This window comes from Corvus cornix, chromosome 1A (assembly GCF_000738735.6).
Source record: "Corvus cornix cornix isolate S_Up_H32 chromosome 1A, ASM73873v5, whole genome shotgun sequence".
NCBI classification, from domain to species: domain Eukaryota; kingdom Metazoa; phylum Chordata; class Aves; order Passeriformes; family Corvidae; genus Corvus; species Corvus cornix.
Window position 1 is genome coordinate 30,206,458 of NC_047057.1, and position 20,040 is coordinate 30,226,497.

At 40.0% G+C, this 20,040-nt stretch overlaps 1 protein-coding gene and 1 long non-coding RNA gene across 3 annotated transcripts in view; one reads left to right on the forward strand and one right to left on the reverse strand.

Annotated features, from left to right (window-relative positions):
• The window catches only part of LOC109143253, a 43,552-nt gene extending 35,195 nt beyond the window's left edge, over positions 1 to 8,357 (forward strand). Inside the window, exons 2-3 of the long non-coding RNA XR_002043288.2 lie at positions 788 to 1,019; positions 8,217 to 8,357. This is a non-coding gene — a long non-coding RNA (uncharacterized LOC109143253). The remainder of the gene's footprint in view (positions 1 to 787; positions 1,020 to 8,216) is intronic.
• Positions 2,864 to 20,040, reverse strand: part of SLC38A4 (solute carrier family 38 member 4) — a 29,108-nt gene continuing 11,931 nt past the window's right edge. For both annotated transcript variants that reach the window (XM_019279823.2, XM_019279824.3), the window contains 14 exons: positions 19,762 to 19,852; positions 18,354 to 18,469; positions 15,281 to 15,354; positions 15,049 to 15,141; positions 13,412 to 13,493; positions 13,238 to 13,320; positions 13,076 to 13,134; positions 12,436 to 12,714; positions 12,238 to 12,317; positions 11,037 to 11,137; positions 9,920 to 10,044; positions 7,218 to 7,362; positions 6,175 to 6,272; positions 2,864 to 4,793 (listed from right to left, as the gene is read on the reverse strand). In XM_019279823.2, the coding sequence (XP_019135368.1) occupies positions 4,692 to 4,793; positions 6,175 to 6,272; positions 7,218 to 7,362; positions 9,920 to 10,044; positions 11,037 to 11,137; positions 12,238 to 12,317; positions 12,436 to 12,714; positions 13,076 to 13,134; positions 13,238 to 13,320; positions 13,412 to 13,493; positions 15,049 to 15,141; positions 15,281 to 15,354; positions 18,354 to 18,469; positions 19,762 to 19,852 (1,528 nt within the window). In that variant the 3' untranslated portion in view covers positions 2,864 to 4,691. The remainder of the gene's footprint in view (positions 4,794 to 6,174; positions 6,273 to 7,217; positions 7,363 to 9,919; positions 10,045 to 11,036; positions 11,138 to 12,237; positions 12,318 to 12,435; positions 12,715 to 13,075; positions 13,135 to 13,237; positions 13,321 to 13,411; positions 13,494 to 15,048; positions 15,142 to 15,280; positions 15,355 to 18,353; positions 18,470 to 19,761; positions 19,853 to 20,040) is intronic.

Below are 20,040 nucleotides of genomic sequence, written 5' to 3' on the forward strand. Positions count from 1 at the left end.
TGTAGACAATCTGGTACTGAGAACAGGATAATTTTCTCAAGCCTCAAAATAAATGAGCCTGAAGAGGTGTGTGCTACATGTAAAACTGAATGAATGCTGTGGACACTTTCTGTTTGAGTGTGTGGAACTTTGAAACATCCACTTCAAAGTGTCCTAGAGAGCTGCAGCCAAGCAAGCGTCCTTTTATGTTTAGTTTTGCTTCTTCTGGGTAATAAACACCTTCTGTTTCACTGTTAGTAACAGCATGAGGTCTCCTCATTTTCTGTAGCAAAATTAGGTCATCGTATTGATTTCCAAAGTTATTTATCATTATGTGATGTGTTGGGTTTAGAACTTGGCTCAACTGGTGGGCAAGGGGATTAGGCTCCACAGGACATAACTCCTGTCAGTGCTAATGCTCTGCCGATGAAGGCAGCAGCTCTGCAGCACTGGGAATGCCCTCAGCACCTCTTTGTCCAGAGGGTACTGAGGTATCCATGATGTGTCCTGCATTGCTGGAAACAACATCTCTTAGACGTGGTAATGGTTGTGAGACCAGTTAGCACAACCATTTTCTTTTCTTTGACTTAATTAAATGTTGGAAATGAACAGCTGGAGCCACTGTTGTTGGCTAAGACTGCTATCTGATCCAGGTATGGAACAGTAGGCTACCTGAGATCACTTTCAGCTTCATATATCTCATACTCTTAACAGTTTTTATCACCCAGGTTCAGCACAGGCTTTTAAGTGTTTTCAGTAAGTGATGATTTAATTAATTAACTAAAACCATGTTTGTTTTCTTTTCCAGGATGGTACTAGACAACACAATATGCCATGCAACTGTTGACAGTTTTGTCACAACACCAAGGCTGAGCTCCACAGAAGCAAACTCTGCGACCCTGAGCTCACCCTGGACCCCCAGCCAAAGCTCTGGGGCTGTCGGTGCTGGGTGTGAGTGGGCTGGCCCTTGCCCACTGCCAGGAGAGGTGGAGGCCAAGAACTGCAAGCCCCCCTGGAGCCCACAGAGCTTTGCCAAGCAGGTAAATGGAAAACAGATGGAGCTCTGCCAGAATTTTGTTGCACAATTTCTGTAAAACTTCCACTGAAATTTAAAGACAAATGAATGGAAATATTCCATCTATAGCACCACCTAGACCTCTTAGTGAGTAATTGCTGACTAGCTTTAATTACTATGTCAGCCATTGAGAACCAGAAGGGTTTAATGAAAATGAACACCAGACCCAGCTACTCTGACACGCCTAGGCCTGCTGCTGTTCTTCAGGACAGGTGCTATTGAATACAGTCTGTGATTATTTATGGACTAGAGAAGATTTTGGCCTCTAATGAGTGTCCCATTTTCTGCCACTTTCTAAATCCAGAGCCGAAATATTCATTACTTCTGTTTTTGGTTTTTTCTACATCACTTCTGGCATTCTTGACACATCCATTTGATGACACACCTCTATGGCCACTAAAATTTCTAACATTTTCATTACTTTTTTTTTTTGTTCTTGAAGACACACCTTTTTTTTTAACTCCCCTCATTCATTTTCTACAATTGTAATTGTTTAATTAAAACAGCCTTCTGACACAAGAAAATTATACCTCAAGCATCATCAAGACAGAGCTGAGCTGATGCTGCAGGGAATGAAGGCTGCCTAACAAGAAGGGAAGGAGAAATCAGGGTGGATGTTTGTGGAAGAGGTGTTGAGCGCGTGTCTGGAGCTGCAGCGTCTCCCTCATTAGCAGGCAGCTTGCAAATGCCGGCTGGCCATGGGCATGGTTCCCACATGAGCTCATTGATGCTGGAGCTGTGTGTAGACCAGTGTATTTTGGTCTATGAGTACACATCAGACAAGTATTTCACAGCAGGAAAACCTGCAGCTGCAATGCTAGGAAGTATTTATACACAGCGGTACCATGCCGTGTGCACTCCGGTGCTATAGTTAGCAACACACCATATATACTCCCATACTTGGCTGCTGTACCGTGTATCCCAGCTAATCCAAAGAACGAGGCCTTCAGTATCTCACAGATAACCCACTTTTAACACAAGCCATTCACCATACCCAATGACATCTATGCAGCTCCATGAATAGATAGAAAACAGGGAATGCCAAAGGGTTATTATATAAAGGGTCTGCCATCTTGCTCATCTGCAGATACATGGACACACAAATTTCTCTCTTAAAAGGGAATCAAGTTTTAGCAATACCTGTGTTAAGGCTACCACTTTGACTCTGCTTGTTTTCAAACAAAAATTCTTCTCCTGCTAGACTAAAGCAGATGAAAAATAATCTGCAGTCTTTGAAAAGTTAATTTATTATACATTCATGGATGGTCTAATAATAAAAATCTTCACCAAGCCCATTGTCAACACTACAAAATGAATAAGAAACTCCAACATCCAGCATTCCCAGCAGTGCTAATAGTTAGTGACCAATACTGGCCTTACTCCCAGTGCGTGTAGCAGCTGCCAATCACTGTCATGTATTTTAACTCAAAACCGTGACATTTTACAGCCCCCCATCTCTGCTTTTTTTGCCATAAAAAGTTAGTTATGCCATCATTCCATAGTTCTGTTACTTTTCTTGAGGTCATCTATGTATTTTAGGTGGACTACATGAATTCCTAAGTCTCTACACTCAGTTGTAGTCATAGTATGTGTTTTTATTCTGAAGCAAAGATGTAGTTACAATTTCATACATACAACTCTCAGTAATGGTAACAGGAAGAGAGGTATGGTGGTGTTTTACTATTAATTCTAGTCCATGTTAAATGTCTCTTCAGTAATAAAACAACTTTATTTGTATTAGTCTGCTTAAAATAGAGAAAAATATTATTGGCACCATTTTCTTTAAAAAATACAAAGCCAGACGTAGCATTCATGAGGAAGTGTTTCCCAGTATATTAAGGATACAGTACTCAAGTCAGCATATAATACTGCTCAGAAAGGTAGCCTTTGACATGGAATAAATGTTTGATATTCCTTTCCGGTTAATCCCCAAGTATACACAATTTATACACACACACACACGCACACACGCACGCACACGCACACAAACAGAATTTTGTGTGAAGGTGGGAACAGAAACAACTTTTGAGTGTTCACAGCCTTCCGAATTCACAGGCATGCACTCAACAGATTTCTAAGTCAGATAATGAAAACTCCTATTACATGAGCTTGCGTTTGTGAAAGCATGATAAACCCAAGTCGCACCTTCCCACTCGTTCCCTCTGCTAAGGAGGCAGCAAGACCGCTCCGGCTGATTTTCCCTGCTGTGTGCAGAGAGCATATGTAGTGAGCTCTCCACAACACAGACCAATTCATGATCTGACTGTTAATTAAGCATGAATGTAACATGGAATGCAACCCTTTTTTCCTCCTGTCTTGAACAGCTGTATAGCATGATACACTTGAGATTGTCAGTAATGGTGCTACCCTTGCATAACTTAACTATACAGGATGTTGCTGAATGCTGACATATGCAGAGACAAGATGAGGCACAGCAACTGAGCAAGTAATTCAAAATTGTGGTGTACAATGGTAACACAAAACTTTAAGACATGCATTAAAAATTCTGAACAGGAAAACATCTTGCCATTTATTGTAACGTAAGTAGTAAACATAAGAATGTGTTTTTACACAGGTAGCAGTTAGGGCTTGCTACAGGGATATTTCAAACACTGGTGAATAAAAATGAACCTTTTACAAACCCAACAATTCAACATGTTTCCTCCAAAACAATATTAAGTGTGTGGCTATGAAAACAGAGTGATACATAAAAAAAAAATCAAAAATCATATACCACATATTTATGACTAGAGGAAAACAAAAAATTATGTACATAAATACATACATTTTTATATATAACAAATTACAGTTTCCTGCACTGAACATTTATCAAATACACAAATACTGAACAATACTGGATAGGGTGCTTTGCCACACCTTGTGGTCTCCTTAAATTCCTGTGAGAGTGGAAGACAAGTTTTTATGGAGGATACAACTTGTTCAGTGATGCAAGCTCACACAGTAACTAAGAACTGAACAACAAAAAAAACCCCTACAGCAGAAATGACTGGTATTTCCAGCACAGGCATCTTTAACAACAAAATGAGAATACTCTGCTGTTCTTCAAGCACGTGCCCCAACACAGAATCTCTGTCAGAAAGCTTTATTCTGTATGACAGCTGTCACCTGCTAAGGGCAACGAATTTGGGCAACAAATCCAACGCTCAGCTTTGTCCACTGGCTTGTCAAAGCCATCATCTTTCAGATAGGCAGGTCAGTCAAAATGATGGGAGATTTTGAAAGGGGTGACGCCAGGTGAAATGAAAAGTATGGTGAATGCTTTCTATTTTCAAAACCAAAATAACTTTGGACATAGTCCTCAAAAATAGCTTGGTGTCACTCCTTTCAAAATCTCCCATGATGATAGTAAACAGAGTTCCTAGAGCCTTGGAAAGGCAATGGCCAGAAAACCCCAGTGCCTTGTTTTGGATCTGATGATCATGGGAATGGCTGCCCAGGTCCAAGAGAAACTCTTCCCTGCCCGATAGACTGACCTGTCTATCTGAAAGATGACAGCTTTTACAAGCCAGTTGACAAAGCTGAGTGTTAGACTTGTTGCCCAAATTCATTTAGATATTCTTCGGAGCACACAATACAAATACTCGTGTTATAAAAAGCACTTGGTTGTCTTCACAGGTCAATGACGTCTTGAGCTTGGGGGATTGTAAATCCAGTCCATTACAATAAGAGTCATACTCACAATCATGAAGATTATGCCAACTATGAGGAAAATTAGAGCCTGCAATTGGAAAATGAAATTCTATTAATAAAGCAAGTGACTGAGCAGTCTGTAGCTCACAGACTGTCCCACTGGATCTGCACTAATGTAATACCCAGGACCTAAGTTTGGGTTATTTGCTGTGACTAAAGCCCAAGTAATGTTATAAGGGCTACATGAATCAAAGTTAGTCCTGTGTGAACTTCAGTCCAAGAGAGATGGACTTTACACAGCTAGATCTGAAAACTACCCACTCTGGTACTATGAACAATAATAAAAAATATAACAGAGAAACAACTTTTTTTTTAATCTTTAAAAATTGACGATTTTTTAAATGATCGTAGTCTCTGACATTAAGAACGACTTCAGAGTTAATCTGTTTGATCCTTATTAGACAAACAGGTAAACGCGTATCTCTTATCTGACAGCATCTTTGTATATATTCAAGTGATTCAGATGTTTGTAGTCACCCTTTGCTTAAGTGGAGCTTTAGTTTACCATAATCTGTCCACACTTAACAATATTTCATCTTGTAAAATAAAAATGAATATTCTATGTGATCTCAGTGCAGGGTGTGAAATTCTAGATGTGCCTAACACAAAGCAACATGAAAAGTGAGCAAAGACACATGAAAAAATAATCACAGTGTTTCTATAATAACTGCTACAAGACATTGTAGAAATCATTTCATTATAGTAAACTTCTCTTATAATGGAAGTATGTATGAGTTGAACTTACATGTCTTTTGTTAACATATATATAGATGTGCTCATCTGTTTATATTATGTGCCCACATATGTATTTCATTAGTAACTTTTCTGATGACATTTTCAAAGAACATTTCCTCAGTGACAGTTACTGATGTTCAAGATGAAAGGTATTGAAGTGGCAGTCCAGTATGACATTTAGACATATGCTGTGCATAAATAATAGACCTTCATACGTATATCCTGTAGGTGTATGGATCTGTCTCAGAGGAGAGCTCGCTATTACTTATCTCTGCAGTACAACTTCCTTCTTAACCTTGACCTCAATCTTCCTCTTAATCCACAGCTGGTCTTCTAGGATGAACCAACAACTTCTTACAGACTGTCTTGATGCTATTTATGCAAATGCAGGTGTTAACTACAGCGTAAGTCGGATTAAGTAAGTCCCCTTTCCTAGTGGTTTAAGACACACTTTATCCTGAGCATGTAGGTGAGTGTCAGGAGCAGTAGGACACTAAAGGCTTTGTCTTGTGAAGCCTCAGCTGAATCCCACTGCCCAACCTGTATTTTGAGTGAGACACTACCATTTATGAGCAAGTGCCAGATGTTGCAATTCAAAGGCCTGAGTATTAATGATGAGTGGAAAGCACACACCCTCCCACCCTTCCTTTTGTAACTGCCCCCAGTTGTCTTACCCCAATCTTCTGGGGAGACCTCAGGGGTTCCTTCTCAACAATTTGCAGGTAGAAGGCAGCAGGGAGGATGAAAATCAACAGTGTAGCAGAAGAGGCTCCTGGAAGGGAAAGCAGAGCTGAGTGCTGCACCATTTGACAGAAAAGCAGAGTGGTACACCAGCAAAAGAGAGCCTGTGGGGAGGCAGCAGCCTTTCTGAGCCCAGCTGCACAAAGGGCTCTCTCTGCAGACAACATTCACAGAGAGCTGTAGATGTCCAAACACTGATTTGGGTGCTTGGGGCCTGAAGAGACACTTTTTACTGGAAGCATTTTTTCAAAGTGGTGTGGCTGCCTGTGGTGCAGATGTCTACATGTCAGCTGGTGAAGCAAGGGCAACTAGACATTCCCAGGGCAGGATGACCCTGGAAAGCAGGTATTGAAAAGAGCGTGGATGATCTGTGCCTAAGAACTGCCCACTCCTCTCTGCTCAGCAGAGCCTAGCATGGTGGCCCAGGTATAAAAGGCAGGGAGGAGCAAACCAGCTGCAGAAACCCCATGGAGGTATCTTTCCTGAATGCATCTGCATCCCTGAGCCCTCAAGCACTTCAGAGCATGGACCTCTTTGGTCAGAGGCCAAATCTGACCAAAAGAAAGTGGCAGGGAGAGAACTGTTAATGTCAAAAGAAATGTGTCACTCTTCTCCTTTTTCTAGTGTAACAGTTTGGAAGTCAATACATTTTTTTCATGCTCTAGTGGCTTGAAAACCAAAGGTGATTTCCCTCTCCTGCACGTATTAAATTCCCTTTTGGTCAAAATAGGAATTCCTTACCAGTTTTTATACTGGGATTATTGGATTCCTTGTGCCTCATGCAAAGTAACAACAAAGTTGGGTAGTCTGTAGCTTTGTCTGTCAGCTGTTTGGGAATTCTTATATCCCCTTTAACTTCAATTTGTGTTTACGTTACTCTACTGTAAGACCCAAACAGAGACTGCCCTTCAGTTCACGAATTTAAATATGTTGTAGAAAGGATAAAAGAGTCAATAAAAGTATTTATGAAACCTACCGATAAATCCAAAAATGTCTTTAATAGTTGGGACAAAAATTACAAGCAGATTATTAAAAGCCAAAATTACTGCTGCAATCAGGAAATGTCTAATCCAGCTAAATGGCCTTTTGGGAAACAGCAATGCACTGACAGATGAACGGATCTGCAAGATGAAAAACAGCAGGGAAAGTAAAACAACAATTAGTTTATCTTTCCTTTCACTTACAAAAATTATCTATGTTAGTTACCTCTGCTGTGAGAAATTCTGACTGAAAAAATGTGTTTTCAGTCTTTGATTCCCATAACGTAATCTCACTCTGTTGTAGGTTTTTGAGAACTGGGTTCATAGTTTAATGCAGAAACTCAAATATTTGCAGTGTAAAAGAAAGTCAAATAAATAGGGTGTAAAATCAGGGACATGAAATCTGTTCAACTGAAAGATGCTAATATCAGCAAAAAAAAATCCTCAAAGAACCCCCCACTATAAGTACTAATCAGGCAAGAAAAATGCATGTGTCAAATATGAACTGCTGTATTCCTGAACCTGATCCCTCTGAAAATCCCACAAGAACTCTGTCACTTACTTTTCTGAAGGATAAAGCCGTTGTTTTATTTAATAATTAAATATATACATATACATATCAGAAAAGAAAAGCATATTTTTCAATGCCACTTGGAAATTATAATCCCAAAAGCTATTGCAGAGATCTTTTTTTGCTTCACTGACTTTCTCACACTTCATGGATTTTTTTTGCTTTTACAACATGAAAGATGGTAAGTAGAAAAAAGGTCAAAAGCAAATCCATTTGGTGGCTGGAGACAGTGTTATTCTCAAGTACCACTGAAAAAAATATTTCTACACTGAATAAAGCTCCAAACACACTTCTGTTTGGTTGTTTTAAAGTAACATATAACCGCTTCTGCGTGTGTTTGGCAATTGAATAAATATATGGGATTCTCTCAGTGTAGTACATCACTTGAAAACACAGCATGAGTTTTGTATTTCATGTTTTTCAGGTTGATGTGAACCAGTATTAGGAAGACGGAGGCAGATTGAAAATATTTTGTCCAGTTTTTGAGTTGGTGTAAAACAGCTTTATTACAGAAAAAAACTTCTGCCTGCATTCCTGTGAACTTACTGTCAGCATATTGTGCATTATTCCTTCTGTGATACAGTCCTTAAAAAGGAGCTATCAAACTGAAGTTTTACAGTGACTAATGGTAAATAGATCTATACCTCATTTATTTTTCTGGCAATGCAATAAATTTTTTTAAAAAATAAAAAAAAATCTGACTACTTTAAGAAAATACAAATGGAGTGATTCATTAAAAAAAATGCTTGATACAATTATACTCCTTATTTGAAGTAATAAGATCTGTTAAGCTGGCTGTCCTGATATAATGTACAAAACTCTTTGATATTCTGGTTTGCAAGCAAATGGTATTTTCTCAGGAGTTCTTTTAATGGAGCAATCAGCACTGTGGTATGTAACTGCTAACTATTCAGACATAAAAATGATTATACAGAAATCTAAAAATACAAAATGCTACACCTGACAGAGGCTTTTGCAATGCCCTTAGCTTGTTTTTCCCATGAAGACTGATCAATTTGTTAAGACTAATTTAAACATTTAGCCACTGGTCTGAACATGATGTTTAAGGCAGAGCACTGGACCTCTCCAAGCTACAAGGACTGATCACCTGGGTGTTTTATACCTGAACCCTTTTTTAATAGACAACATTGAACAGGGATCACTGCTCTTAGGCATTTGTCAGCAAGCCTGGAAACAGTACATATGCAGAGTGTGTGTTGCATCCAGGACAGCGGAGCAACAGGACCCCAGGGTTACTCATGGGAACACTGTGGTGTGATGCAGCTTGCTGGGAGCCCTCCAGCAGCATGATGCTGGGCTTGTTTGTACATGCTGTATAAATGACACACCAGCCTCCCAAAACCAAATGGTGAAGATTGGCTATTTTCTCCTTTGCTGCATGGTCGCTCATGGAAGGCATGAGGGACAGTCTTATACATTCAGGAGCCTGTAGCTCTGCTCACCGGGGGAGATTGATCCCTGAGGGGGTTGGTCCCTCTGCAAAGCAAATTGTTTAGCTGTGCCTTTCTGTCCATGCTACTGAGGTTATTGTGCTTTTCCCTGTGAAGAGCACACAGAAGCTCCAAAATTTGCTCAGACAACTGACTATGCAACTGAGTCCTATATGCCTCTTTCTTCTGGCATTTAGCTTCCTCACCTGTCCATAGACTCAAGCATGTAAGGTGGGAACAAGGGCCTCTGTCCTCGTACTTTGGCAGCCTGGCCTGGGAGTCCTGCACAGTGCGTGATCTGAGCTTCATGTGTCTGTCCTAAGTTTGGATGCTATAGTAGGTGCCTATGTCTGTATTAGGAAACCTTGTAAGTAGTTTCAGTGTATCTCCGAGTCTTCGGTACTTAGCACTGCTCTGATAAATATAGTACAGAAAGAGCAAGAGAGAGACAGAGAAGTCATTCCTGATTTATTTATAAAGACTGATTTATTTCAGTTTTCGAATTTTGCAGCCATAACTGCCTAAGGTCCATGCTCTCATCAAACTGCGTGTGAGAAAACAGAGCTCTCTAAATAAAAAGCTCAGGCTTACTTTTCTTCAGTGCTAAAATCTGTCTGTGCCGAGCACCTTCAGTCAGTGTATATGGGTTAGTCCTGATTTCAGCCGTGTTACTTACAGGGAAAAGGACAAGAGGCACGGTCAGGGTTACAGCCACCAGCACTGCCAGGCGAACTGACAGCAAGAGGGTGTCGAAGGTGTACACTTTAGTGTATGTATGAAGGAGCTCATCTTCAACTTCTCCTACGAAAAGGAAACAGAAAGGGGTTAAATCACTTAAGCAGTACCTTGCACATTTACAAGAATCTTTACACTGCAGCCAGATACGAGGTAAGATTAACTTTAGCCCAGCTGTTGTCATTAGATACATGTTATGGGCTAGACATGAAAGGAATTTTCCCACCCTGACTGATACAAGTCCATCATTCAGAGACTATGAGGGTAATACAGCTCTGAGGTGATGCTTTCTGCTCTAGTATCTTTGAGATGACTTTGAGAAAGTCATTAAGTGGATGCAGAATCTGAAGTAAAAATAATTTCTGTGATATGGAACATGAAACAACTCACTGAACTGGTAACAGCTCCTTCTGACCTGCACCCAGATGTCCCAGCTCTCAAACAGAGCCCTCTTGCCCCAGTGGTAGGGAGCAGATTGTGCTGTATCATTCACTTCTCTGCACTATGGAGGAACTAACAAGGTAAAAAGAGGTGGCGTCTGCACAATAGTGCGCTAATAGAGGGACTACTCTGTTTGCCTATCAGTTAGTCTAGCTCATCCAGATTTCTTTTTACACTAGAATGATTTGCACCTGTTTTTCAGCATAGATGAAGCTGAACTAGTGGCGTCAGAGACAGACTGGATAGCACTTAATAGTGTCATGTAAAACTGTTGAGCACTAGAGTATTTTTAGTACTCTTGGCCTTTGCCAAGAGTCAAGTTTACAGCAGCTTCTTGTCTGAGTTCACAAAGCCAAGGGAAACAAAACCAGTCCCCCTAGTAGGCACCCTAGTAGGTGCCTCTGAGTCTCTCACAGGTGAGGAACTTGTGGCCTGACAGCTGGGTAAGTCCCACCGTTCATTCAGAAGGTTACACACTGTGTATTATAATTGAATGTTGCTTACACTTGGATTCAAACCCCCAGAAAATACATTAATACTTGAGCCTTTGCGACAGAACCAGCTTGTCTGCTTTAAAAAGTGAGAGAAAATTCTGCAGAGACAGGGTTTTGACCTACCATAGAAGGTAAGGTATCCAAAGAGGGCAGCCAGAAGATACATGATAAGCATGCCAGTGATGGAGACATTTGAGACATTCTGCATCCGCTTTCGGGAGCGACTGAAGTACGAAAGAAAGAGAGTAACAGTCCTATAAAGCCTCTACTTGTACAAGAAGTGCTCTGAAGTATCTTAGCTCTCTGACATACCCTCGCTGGATAGTAAGTTCATAGCAACTATATCGGTTACATAGAGTTCTTGATGTTTTACAACTCTGTGCAGAGCAGCACAGATTTATAAAATGTGTTGACACTCCATTTCTAGTGCTTTCTCAGTGACAACATAAAAATGTGCCACGTTATTTTGTATATCATTATTTATTAAATGTCAATCTCAAATGGTGTATTTTAGATTAAAACAAATGGAGTGACTAGAATTACAGGTCTGTTAATAATAATAGACAAGAGCTTTCAGCCATCTCTATATGAACATACACTTATATCTACATAGGGCTGTTCTGCAGGTTCAAGAATCCCTTGCAGATCAAATCCTTTCTTCATACATCATTTGGTTAAAGAAAATCTTCATCTTACAGAACCTGCAAGCATTTTCCCAAGTCATATGAGAATTTTTATTGCTTTTGAGGTTAAACCTACTGAAACAGGAGGTAATGGATCTTAGCCTCCTTGAGTTTTCCAACACATCCTCGTGTAATGCAATTTTTGCTGTTCAACAAATGCCTTTTATTAGCCCTTCCCAACTATCAACTCTGCACTGTTTTAAGCAAGTGTATTTGATTTTGGATATTGGTTACGTAAAGCAGGCTGAGTGAAGAGCCTACATAAGACACCCAAACCAATGGCATCCCAAGAAACTTTAAGAGTAAGCAGCAACTGACCCAGGCACAGAACTCATTAAGATACTATTAGAAACCAGAATGATCTGTTTCAGTGCAACCAACTTCCCTGGTTTATTTCAGATCATTTGAAGGACTGTCCAGATTCCTCCTTTCCTAAGTAAGTATCGATCAATGCAGTGGTTCTCTGTCACCAATATCTGACTACAAGATCAAAGCAAAGCCAGTATCTGCTTACTATGGAAAGCAATAAATCATTATCATGTGGGTGTTTACACACCAGCAATCAAGGGACAACATGTAGAAATTGTTCTCTATCTATCACTGGATAACTGGAAGTATTGGACAAAATTTAAGAACCTTACTCTTTCAGTTCACTGTATATTGGTAGCACCTCAGGGTGGCATACGAATGCAAATGCCAGGATGGGTATTGCATAGGCAGTCTGTAAAATAAAGCTCCCATTAGTAAGAATGGTCACGGCTGTACCTCTGACTTTTGGCAGGCAGCAGTGTAGCTGTGGTACAAGTGGTGAAAGACAAATTCTACAGAATCTCCCTTACCCGTGAGTTGAACACAAAGTATTTTGGCTGGCACTTGTCACTGTTGTCGCTGTGTGCTTCGTATTCTACTCCGCTTTTTGGGGAGGCATCTTTTGGCTCCTCAAGGCTCGGAAAGTGCCCGGCTGTGTTGTCCATCATGAAATTCACACCAGAACCGAGTGACTCATTTGATAACATGACCTGGTACATTGGCCCTGTGCTATTGGTGGTGGTCCAGTTTTCAATCCCCTGGTCCATGATGGGAAGAGGACAGGGTATTTGGGATTTCTTGAAGATTACCTACAAAAGAGTAGACAATGTTATCAGAAGAGTAGCACTGTAGGAGATTACACATCAGTGGTATTCCAACAGAAGTATAAACAGACACTCAGAAAGACAGGAAGCAGGAAACCAAGTGCTACGACTTCTGTTTCTCCTGCAAATATTTGCTGTTACTCTGTCTCTGCTCTATTTTTTTATTCTCAAGAGTTTTTTAAACTGATTTTTTTTATTCTGACTTCATTAAGCAATAGGTTGTTGATTTGATTCACTTGGAGGTGCTATTCTAATACCCCCATTAAATTGTCATGGTAAGAATAACAGTGTTTAAGGTTTACAGAGTCTGTATTTGCCTGGAGACAATACCCAAACAGTCACCTACCACACCGACAAAGAAAACCATACAGGTCAGCGAAAACCCACTTGTATAACCAAGATAACCTGTGCAGCAAGAAAAACAAACAGAACAGAACAGTTCAGTTACATATAAATTCACAGTCATAACAGGAATAAGAAATAAGCTTAAGCAAGGTATTAAGCTTACCTAAACTTTTTAGAAGGGAGAGGGGAAGAATAATCACAACTGTTACAAGTATGACGAGGTAATTCCCATTAAGGTACCATTCTCTAGAGAGGAAGAATAAAAATAAAAACAATCATCATTGACACTGAAGTGAAAAATTTTCCTCTGAGGTTCAGGCTGGGAAAAGGCACCTACCCAGAATTCTCCTCAAGTTTCATAAATGCTTTGATGACTTCAGGAAGTTCGTATTTAATAATAAAGAGGTAGCTCGACATTGCTGGAAAAAAACCCAAACAAAACAAACACCTTCAGAGAAAACTTTAGTTCCAAAAAAAAGAGAAAAGTTTTTGCTAAAGTAGAGAAATGAGTTTTGTTTAAATAGCAGTGTGACAATAAACAAATCCTTTATATTGTTATGAACATGGTCTGAATGACATCTAGCATTCTGTATTAGAATACAATACAGTTACTACTGAATTTATAGCATACTTAAATCCCTCTGAACTTCTTTTTCCTTTTTTGTTATGTCTTTTTTCCAATGGACGCTGTCCATCCTCATTCTGTAGTAACTTTAGTTGTTTCCTCCTCTAGATCTCTTCAGCTACCTTATCCTTCATACTTTCAACTTCTTTCTTCCAGTATCTTCTATATATATAAAGAAATCAACTAGTTGTCAAGATTCCTGAAGTAAGAGTGGACTTCTACACATCTCATTTAAAATGTACGGCGGGAAGTAATGCTTTTTTCATTTGTTTTACGTTTGTCACAGGGAGGTCTCTGGAGACCTATGGATCAATCTAGACAAGGACTAGAGGAACGGCTATTCCTCCTTAATAGGGAAGCATACTTCATTTCTGAATTCAACCAGTTTGATATGCAGGCTTGAGGAAGGAAAGGAATACCATAGAATAACATATTTTATGAACAAAATAAAAAAGTCTTTTGCAGTAGAGAGACGTGAACTACCTCTATTTTTGTAGCAAAGTTGCTGTAACAGGACAGTAATGACCTGTTGATGGAGATTTGCAAAACATAGTAAGTTCCAATAGAGAAATTACCAAAAAACCTGCACAAATTTAATTGACTAATGGCACATTTAATTTAAATTTCCATTACCTCTCCTTAAGGAGTCTATAAAAAAATATACACATCCCTGTGGTTTCAGACCTGGTGTTCTTTGGCCTCCTAAAAGGCTTCTTCTGGGATAGTAAAGGAAAAAAAGCTTTGTTGAATGAATGTACTGTCTACCACTACTGTTGATATTGGTAAGTCTCCTGTTCTGAAAGGATGGAGGTTACTTGATAGATATTTCACAGGAAGCATCTTTGTGAGTGAATACATTCAATAATTACTTTAAACACACATCTTGGGAGTAACACAACCCAACTGTTATTTCAAGGAGAGAATTCAGCTGAAAAACGAACTACTGAAGGGCCTTTTATAGAGAAGTCAGAACCCTGTTCCTTTTAGGTCAGACTAATCATTTCAAAGTTGAAGCAGATGCTTCAACTAGATGCTAAGAACAGTCTTAGCTGTACTCAATAAAGAGAAATGGCCAGTTTCTTGAGAACAGTCAGTCAGGCCACTTTAGCCATCACTGAAGCCTCTTCACTGGCCATGGAGAGATCCCAGGCAACTGTCTTTCACCAAACACTGAAGTGTCAGGTAGCTGAAAAGAAGTGAGATGAATTCCTCATATCCTTCCTTTTTGAAATACAATGTATGCTGTATCTGGTGCATCTCTGATGCTGTTTAGCCAGACAGAGAAGAGAAACAAAGCACTTGTGTTCTGTAGGAAGAGCACTGGAAGCTAGAAAACTTTTGTCTCTTACCTCCAATATTCTGCATTGTGACTGAAATGAAAACACCCCACTTCCCAGGCCAGCCAAATGCCTTTGCTCCCAGTTTTTCATATATTAATGATCCTGAAAAAAAACCGAACAAAACCAAAACCAAAATAGAAACATGGGCCACTACATTGGACATACTTGATGAATTGCATTCCAAGGTAAAATACATGCATGCAGTAGGGACTCTCTTTCAATCACAGCCTGATTATCCTACCTCCTTCTTTTGATATCTTCAGTAAAAGGTGGACCGAGTAGAGTGACAATATTGCTACGCTGAGCAGCAAAACTCTGCAAGGCAAAGCAGAAACCAGAATCCTAAGCAGGACATCAGAGACACTCAGTTGATTTGAACATACACATGCTCATTCTCATGAAGTTCAACATGTAAGTAGTCTTCAGCAAGTTTGTTCTTTGGTCTCCTAGTGCTAAATGCAGAGCTAAGTGTCACCTGTAGCTTACTTGTGAGTACAGTTGCACCTTATACATTCTAAAAGCCCCTGAAGGCTTAAGTCCAGTAAGTGCCAGTTCTGTGCTATTCTACACGGACAGAATGTTGTATCTTAATAAGATCCTACTAAAGTAAACAGGTTTCTATGAAAGAATCTGGTCTTTGGACTCTTACCTGCTCTCTGACTTCTCATTTTCATCTCTCTCTTAATCAGAGCTTTCAAAAAAATCCACAAAAATGAAACACAAAACCAATCGTGACTGGGACAACTTTAATGCTACCTCCTACCTGGTCACTGCTTTTGACTTCTGCTGTATCATTGTGCAGTGGAGGTTAGCTGCCTGCTGTGTAAGTACATTAGAAATCTTGCATAATGCTAAAGCATGGCACAACACTGGAAAACCTGCTCTTGGAGCACTGGTAGCTGAGTCTTCTAGCCTTAGTCTGCTTGATGGTACCAGTGCCTGAATTCAGTAATTCTGACTACTGCCATGTTCCTTCCACACAACAGGTGCATCCTACGTGATTTCAGCTACCTGCCTCTTGTAAACTGCTTGTGAAAAATGTAGCTTTGTATGACATTTTCAGGGCATAGCACTGTGGACAGCGTATCCTATCACCATAAGCACCTTGTCATCAGCCTGCATGAGTGCTGGTGAGGAAGGGAATGCGATGATAACATTGACAGAGATAGAAAATATGGATGCACTTTGTTCCATGGCTTAACAGGAGGCTGTGCCCACACCTTCCACTCCACTGAACATGTGGCTTGGTACAGATATGGGAGACACTGACAGCCAAGTTCTTAAATGAGTTAGTCTAGGACCAGACAGAGGCCCTGGGGCCAGGTGACCACCACCAGACCATCATGATTTCCTGTAAAGTGTCCCTCTTCAAGAGAGACAGACAGTGCTACCACCTTCCTGTGGGCAGGGTTGTCTCCTGCTGTGGGCTCATATGGCAAGGGGGGATCAAGACAGTGCATCCTGCTGAGATGGCATCCTCCTTGTTCAGGGGCACCCATACAGATGCTATTCAGAGACATGGTCTCCATGCCCTGACACATGAGGTGGGGTAAACCAAAGTCCTCCTGGTCGCACTTGCTAAATCATGCTGTGCAGCAGAAGCGTTACTCTGGTGCAGGCTCCATGCCACTGTAAACTTCCCCCGTGGGAAGGATGTAATGGGAACTTTGGGGGAGCTTCTGAGTTTTAGGAGCCCTCTATTTGCCTTCACCCTGTAGAATACCTTCCAGCATGAAAGCACTCGGGCAACATGAGAACAGTAATTACAAAAATTCAGACAATGCTGCCAGCATGATCTAAATTAGAATTCATGTCCAGTAGTTTCCATTCAGTAGATGGTATTTTTCTATCCCACTAACGCTAACATCATGATCTGTGAAAACAGAGGAACTTCAAGCAAGTGGATAAATGCTGTGGGGGTAACAATATCTACACACAAGTTTATACTTTTAAATAAAACTCCTTCCTCTACCAGAACAGAGAATGTTTTCATGCAGGAAATATGGAAATAGCACAGTAAAGACAGTGAGCTGTGGGTGGGCATGCCTTTGTTTTTTGCTTTAGCATTACCCCCTGCTTTAGCACTGCCGAAAGAGCCAGTATCATAGGCTTGTACCAGACTTTCAGCAACCAGTCAGAATGAACAGTTTCAAAAGAAACATATTATAAAGGTATTTTTCTCCTGTTAGTGAGGCTTAACGTATCACAGTTTTCTTTACAGTGATCATTTATGGACATACTAGTTAGCACAACTGCTCAGAGAAAGCTGGAGGAAAAAAAAATCCTACATTTTTCTGACCCTGATGCAGTCAATTTTAGAACTGGCTTCCATTTTTTGCTCTGCAAATACTATATCTAAACCAGTTGAGTGCAGGTATTATGAAGCACTTATACAGAACAGCATTTCAATCTACAGTTAATTTTCAGTTAGAAATTACATGGGCAAAACAGGAAATGCTTCTTAGCAACTAGAAGCTGCATGTAACATTTTGAATGTTGTTGCTGTCACAGTTACACAGTCCCCACAGGCAAGAAGCTGTATAAAAACATGCTAGATTTCAGTTATGACAAATAATGGCTTATTGCCATACCGTAATATCACGCTTTATTTCAGTCTCATGGGAGGCTAAAATTAAGGCTTCAGCTAAAATTAAAACCAGTTATTAAAAAAAGAAAACCAAGATTAATTTTTGATAGCTTGTCTCATTAAAAGGAGCCACATGTTAGCCACCAATTAAAAAACTTCCCATGGCTGTATGTTACTATCAAAACTCGTTCTGTGCAGATACTGCTTGTCAGTCACAGACCAGTGCTGTCATTTGGGCACATTGAGTACAAACAGACTTGAAGCAGCAACATTAAATCTGTGAACCCCTTTGCACTCAAAGCATGCTGCCATTTCAGATTATATCGAATATTCTTCCTCCATTTCTACACAGTGATTAGATAGTTGGAATGATGTAAATATATTTATGGGTAATTTAATTCCCTTGTTGGATTCCCATACTGAACTGGCAAGATTGCTCTTGATATTTTAGGACCAGTAGTATACTGTTCTTTCCTTCTGTTTTTTGATTGCACAGTATCAATTCACAACTGTGTTCCTAATACAAAGGATGTCTAAAATATTAAATAAATAGAAGGGTTTTCAGCAGTGGATGGTTCCTTGTGGTGAAGCTGAAATGTTTTCATTACAGAGGATCTTATGAGAACCTTCAGCCAACAAACCAAGCTTAACATACCTCTCTAATCATAAAAACTTCAGCTCCAGGCCCCTGCTTATAAACTATTTGCTTCTCCTTGTATGTACTTACATGAAAAGGATAATTCCTGTGTTGGCCATGGCATAGGAGAGCCCTAAGATGCCGCTGCCCATAATGGCATTGCTGAGGTTGAACGAGGACATTCCAAAGGAAGTTCTACCCCTGTGCTGTTGGGTGCAAGAACAGAAAATGGCAGTTCACTTGCATTTTACTAAGCATGACTGGCTAATTATCCTCATTGCTGGTTTTCCCCTTGATCCCTAGAGGTGGAGCGAAATTTCTCAAGGCTCCCAAGCCCAGAGGCACTAGCCATGATAAGGAGTCTCTTTACCCCCAAGATAGCTGTGCTGGTAGTGTTTGCCTCTTCCCAGTCTTTCATTGTCTCAGTCAGGAGGAGGCCCCACATTCCTGACAGGCAACTAAGGTGACACAGTTACACTGGCTGTGTTGGCTAGCCTCTATGGAAATACATGCTGTTATCAAATAGACTTTCCAATTATTGATTTTTAAATATTCAGAGTTTCTAAAAGATTTATACAACAGATTATTGAATATTTCTCCAAGTACGATGTGCTTTTTCCTTTGGGAAGCAAAAAGTGTGTCTGGGGGAGGAAAGAAAGGAGCGTTGTGTGCGTAGGATTGGAAGCAGAAGAATGGAAGAGGACAAAACCAGGAGAGAGGGGATGGTGTCTGAGTGAGTTACAACTGACACCAAGTGCAAAAGAAGGGAACATGGCTCTTAATCTTAACTTACAATCACAAATAATATTTTTGATTTTATATGATCATTCATTAATAAAATCTGTTATTCAACTGATAAAATAATGCTTTTTATTTCATCGAATTCACTAAAAATTAACATTAAATCCTGAGCAGGGGATGCACGTGCACATGCACCCCCCAGGAACTGGTGCTGTGCTTCCACTTGCATGAGGAGTTGTCTAGGGAGTTGAAGGTGTGCTGACCATGTAATGTTCAGCATCATAAAGCTGAAACAGTAATGTCCTTTCTTTAAAGCTATGCAGCTGGAGGTCGGTTCATTTACACAGATGCTGGAAACTAGAAATACAAGCGTGCATGCACTAAGGCACAGATCTACCTGGCCATAGGAACAACAAAGTCCTTCTGAGCCAAACGTCCTGTCAGGAAAATGGATGCTAACCCACCCTGTCTGCACATCTCAGCTGAAATTACATGGAGATGTTACTGAAGCTCAAGTATAATCTGAGGAATTTTTCTGATTACTTGTGAAGGAAAGACTCGGTTTTACTTGTAATTACGACAACAGAAACGGTTTGCTGCAGTAACTGTTAGAAAATGTGTTAATTCTTTGAAAGCAAAAATTACGCTGGCTGAGCTCCAAAGTAATTTTGCTTACTGAATCTTTCAGAAAAAATTCAGGTCAATAAGATATACTTTGTAATCATTCATTCGTTCATTAAAAATGAATAAAACTTACATATTCTTCATTATAGTCTTCCAATTTCTTTTTATCCAGATACCCATTTGTAAGGAACTTTTGACTTTCTGCATCATCACTAGCAAGGGGACTGAACACAAAGAAAAGTAAGAAAATATTAGAGCTTATGACAGACATTTTATTTGAGTAGTGCCTTTTGTCATCAGTGGAAACTCTCTTTTGGCATGTTTAGTAGATCTTTGCTTTGATTTGGAATTAAGTTTTAGACCCAGTAATCTTCAAGTTACATTTGACTGCAGATGTTGAAAAACAGAATTA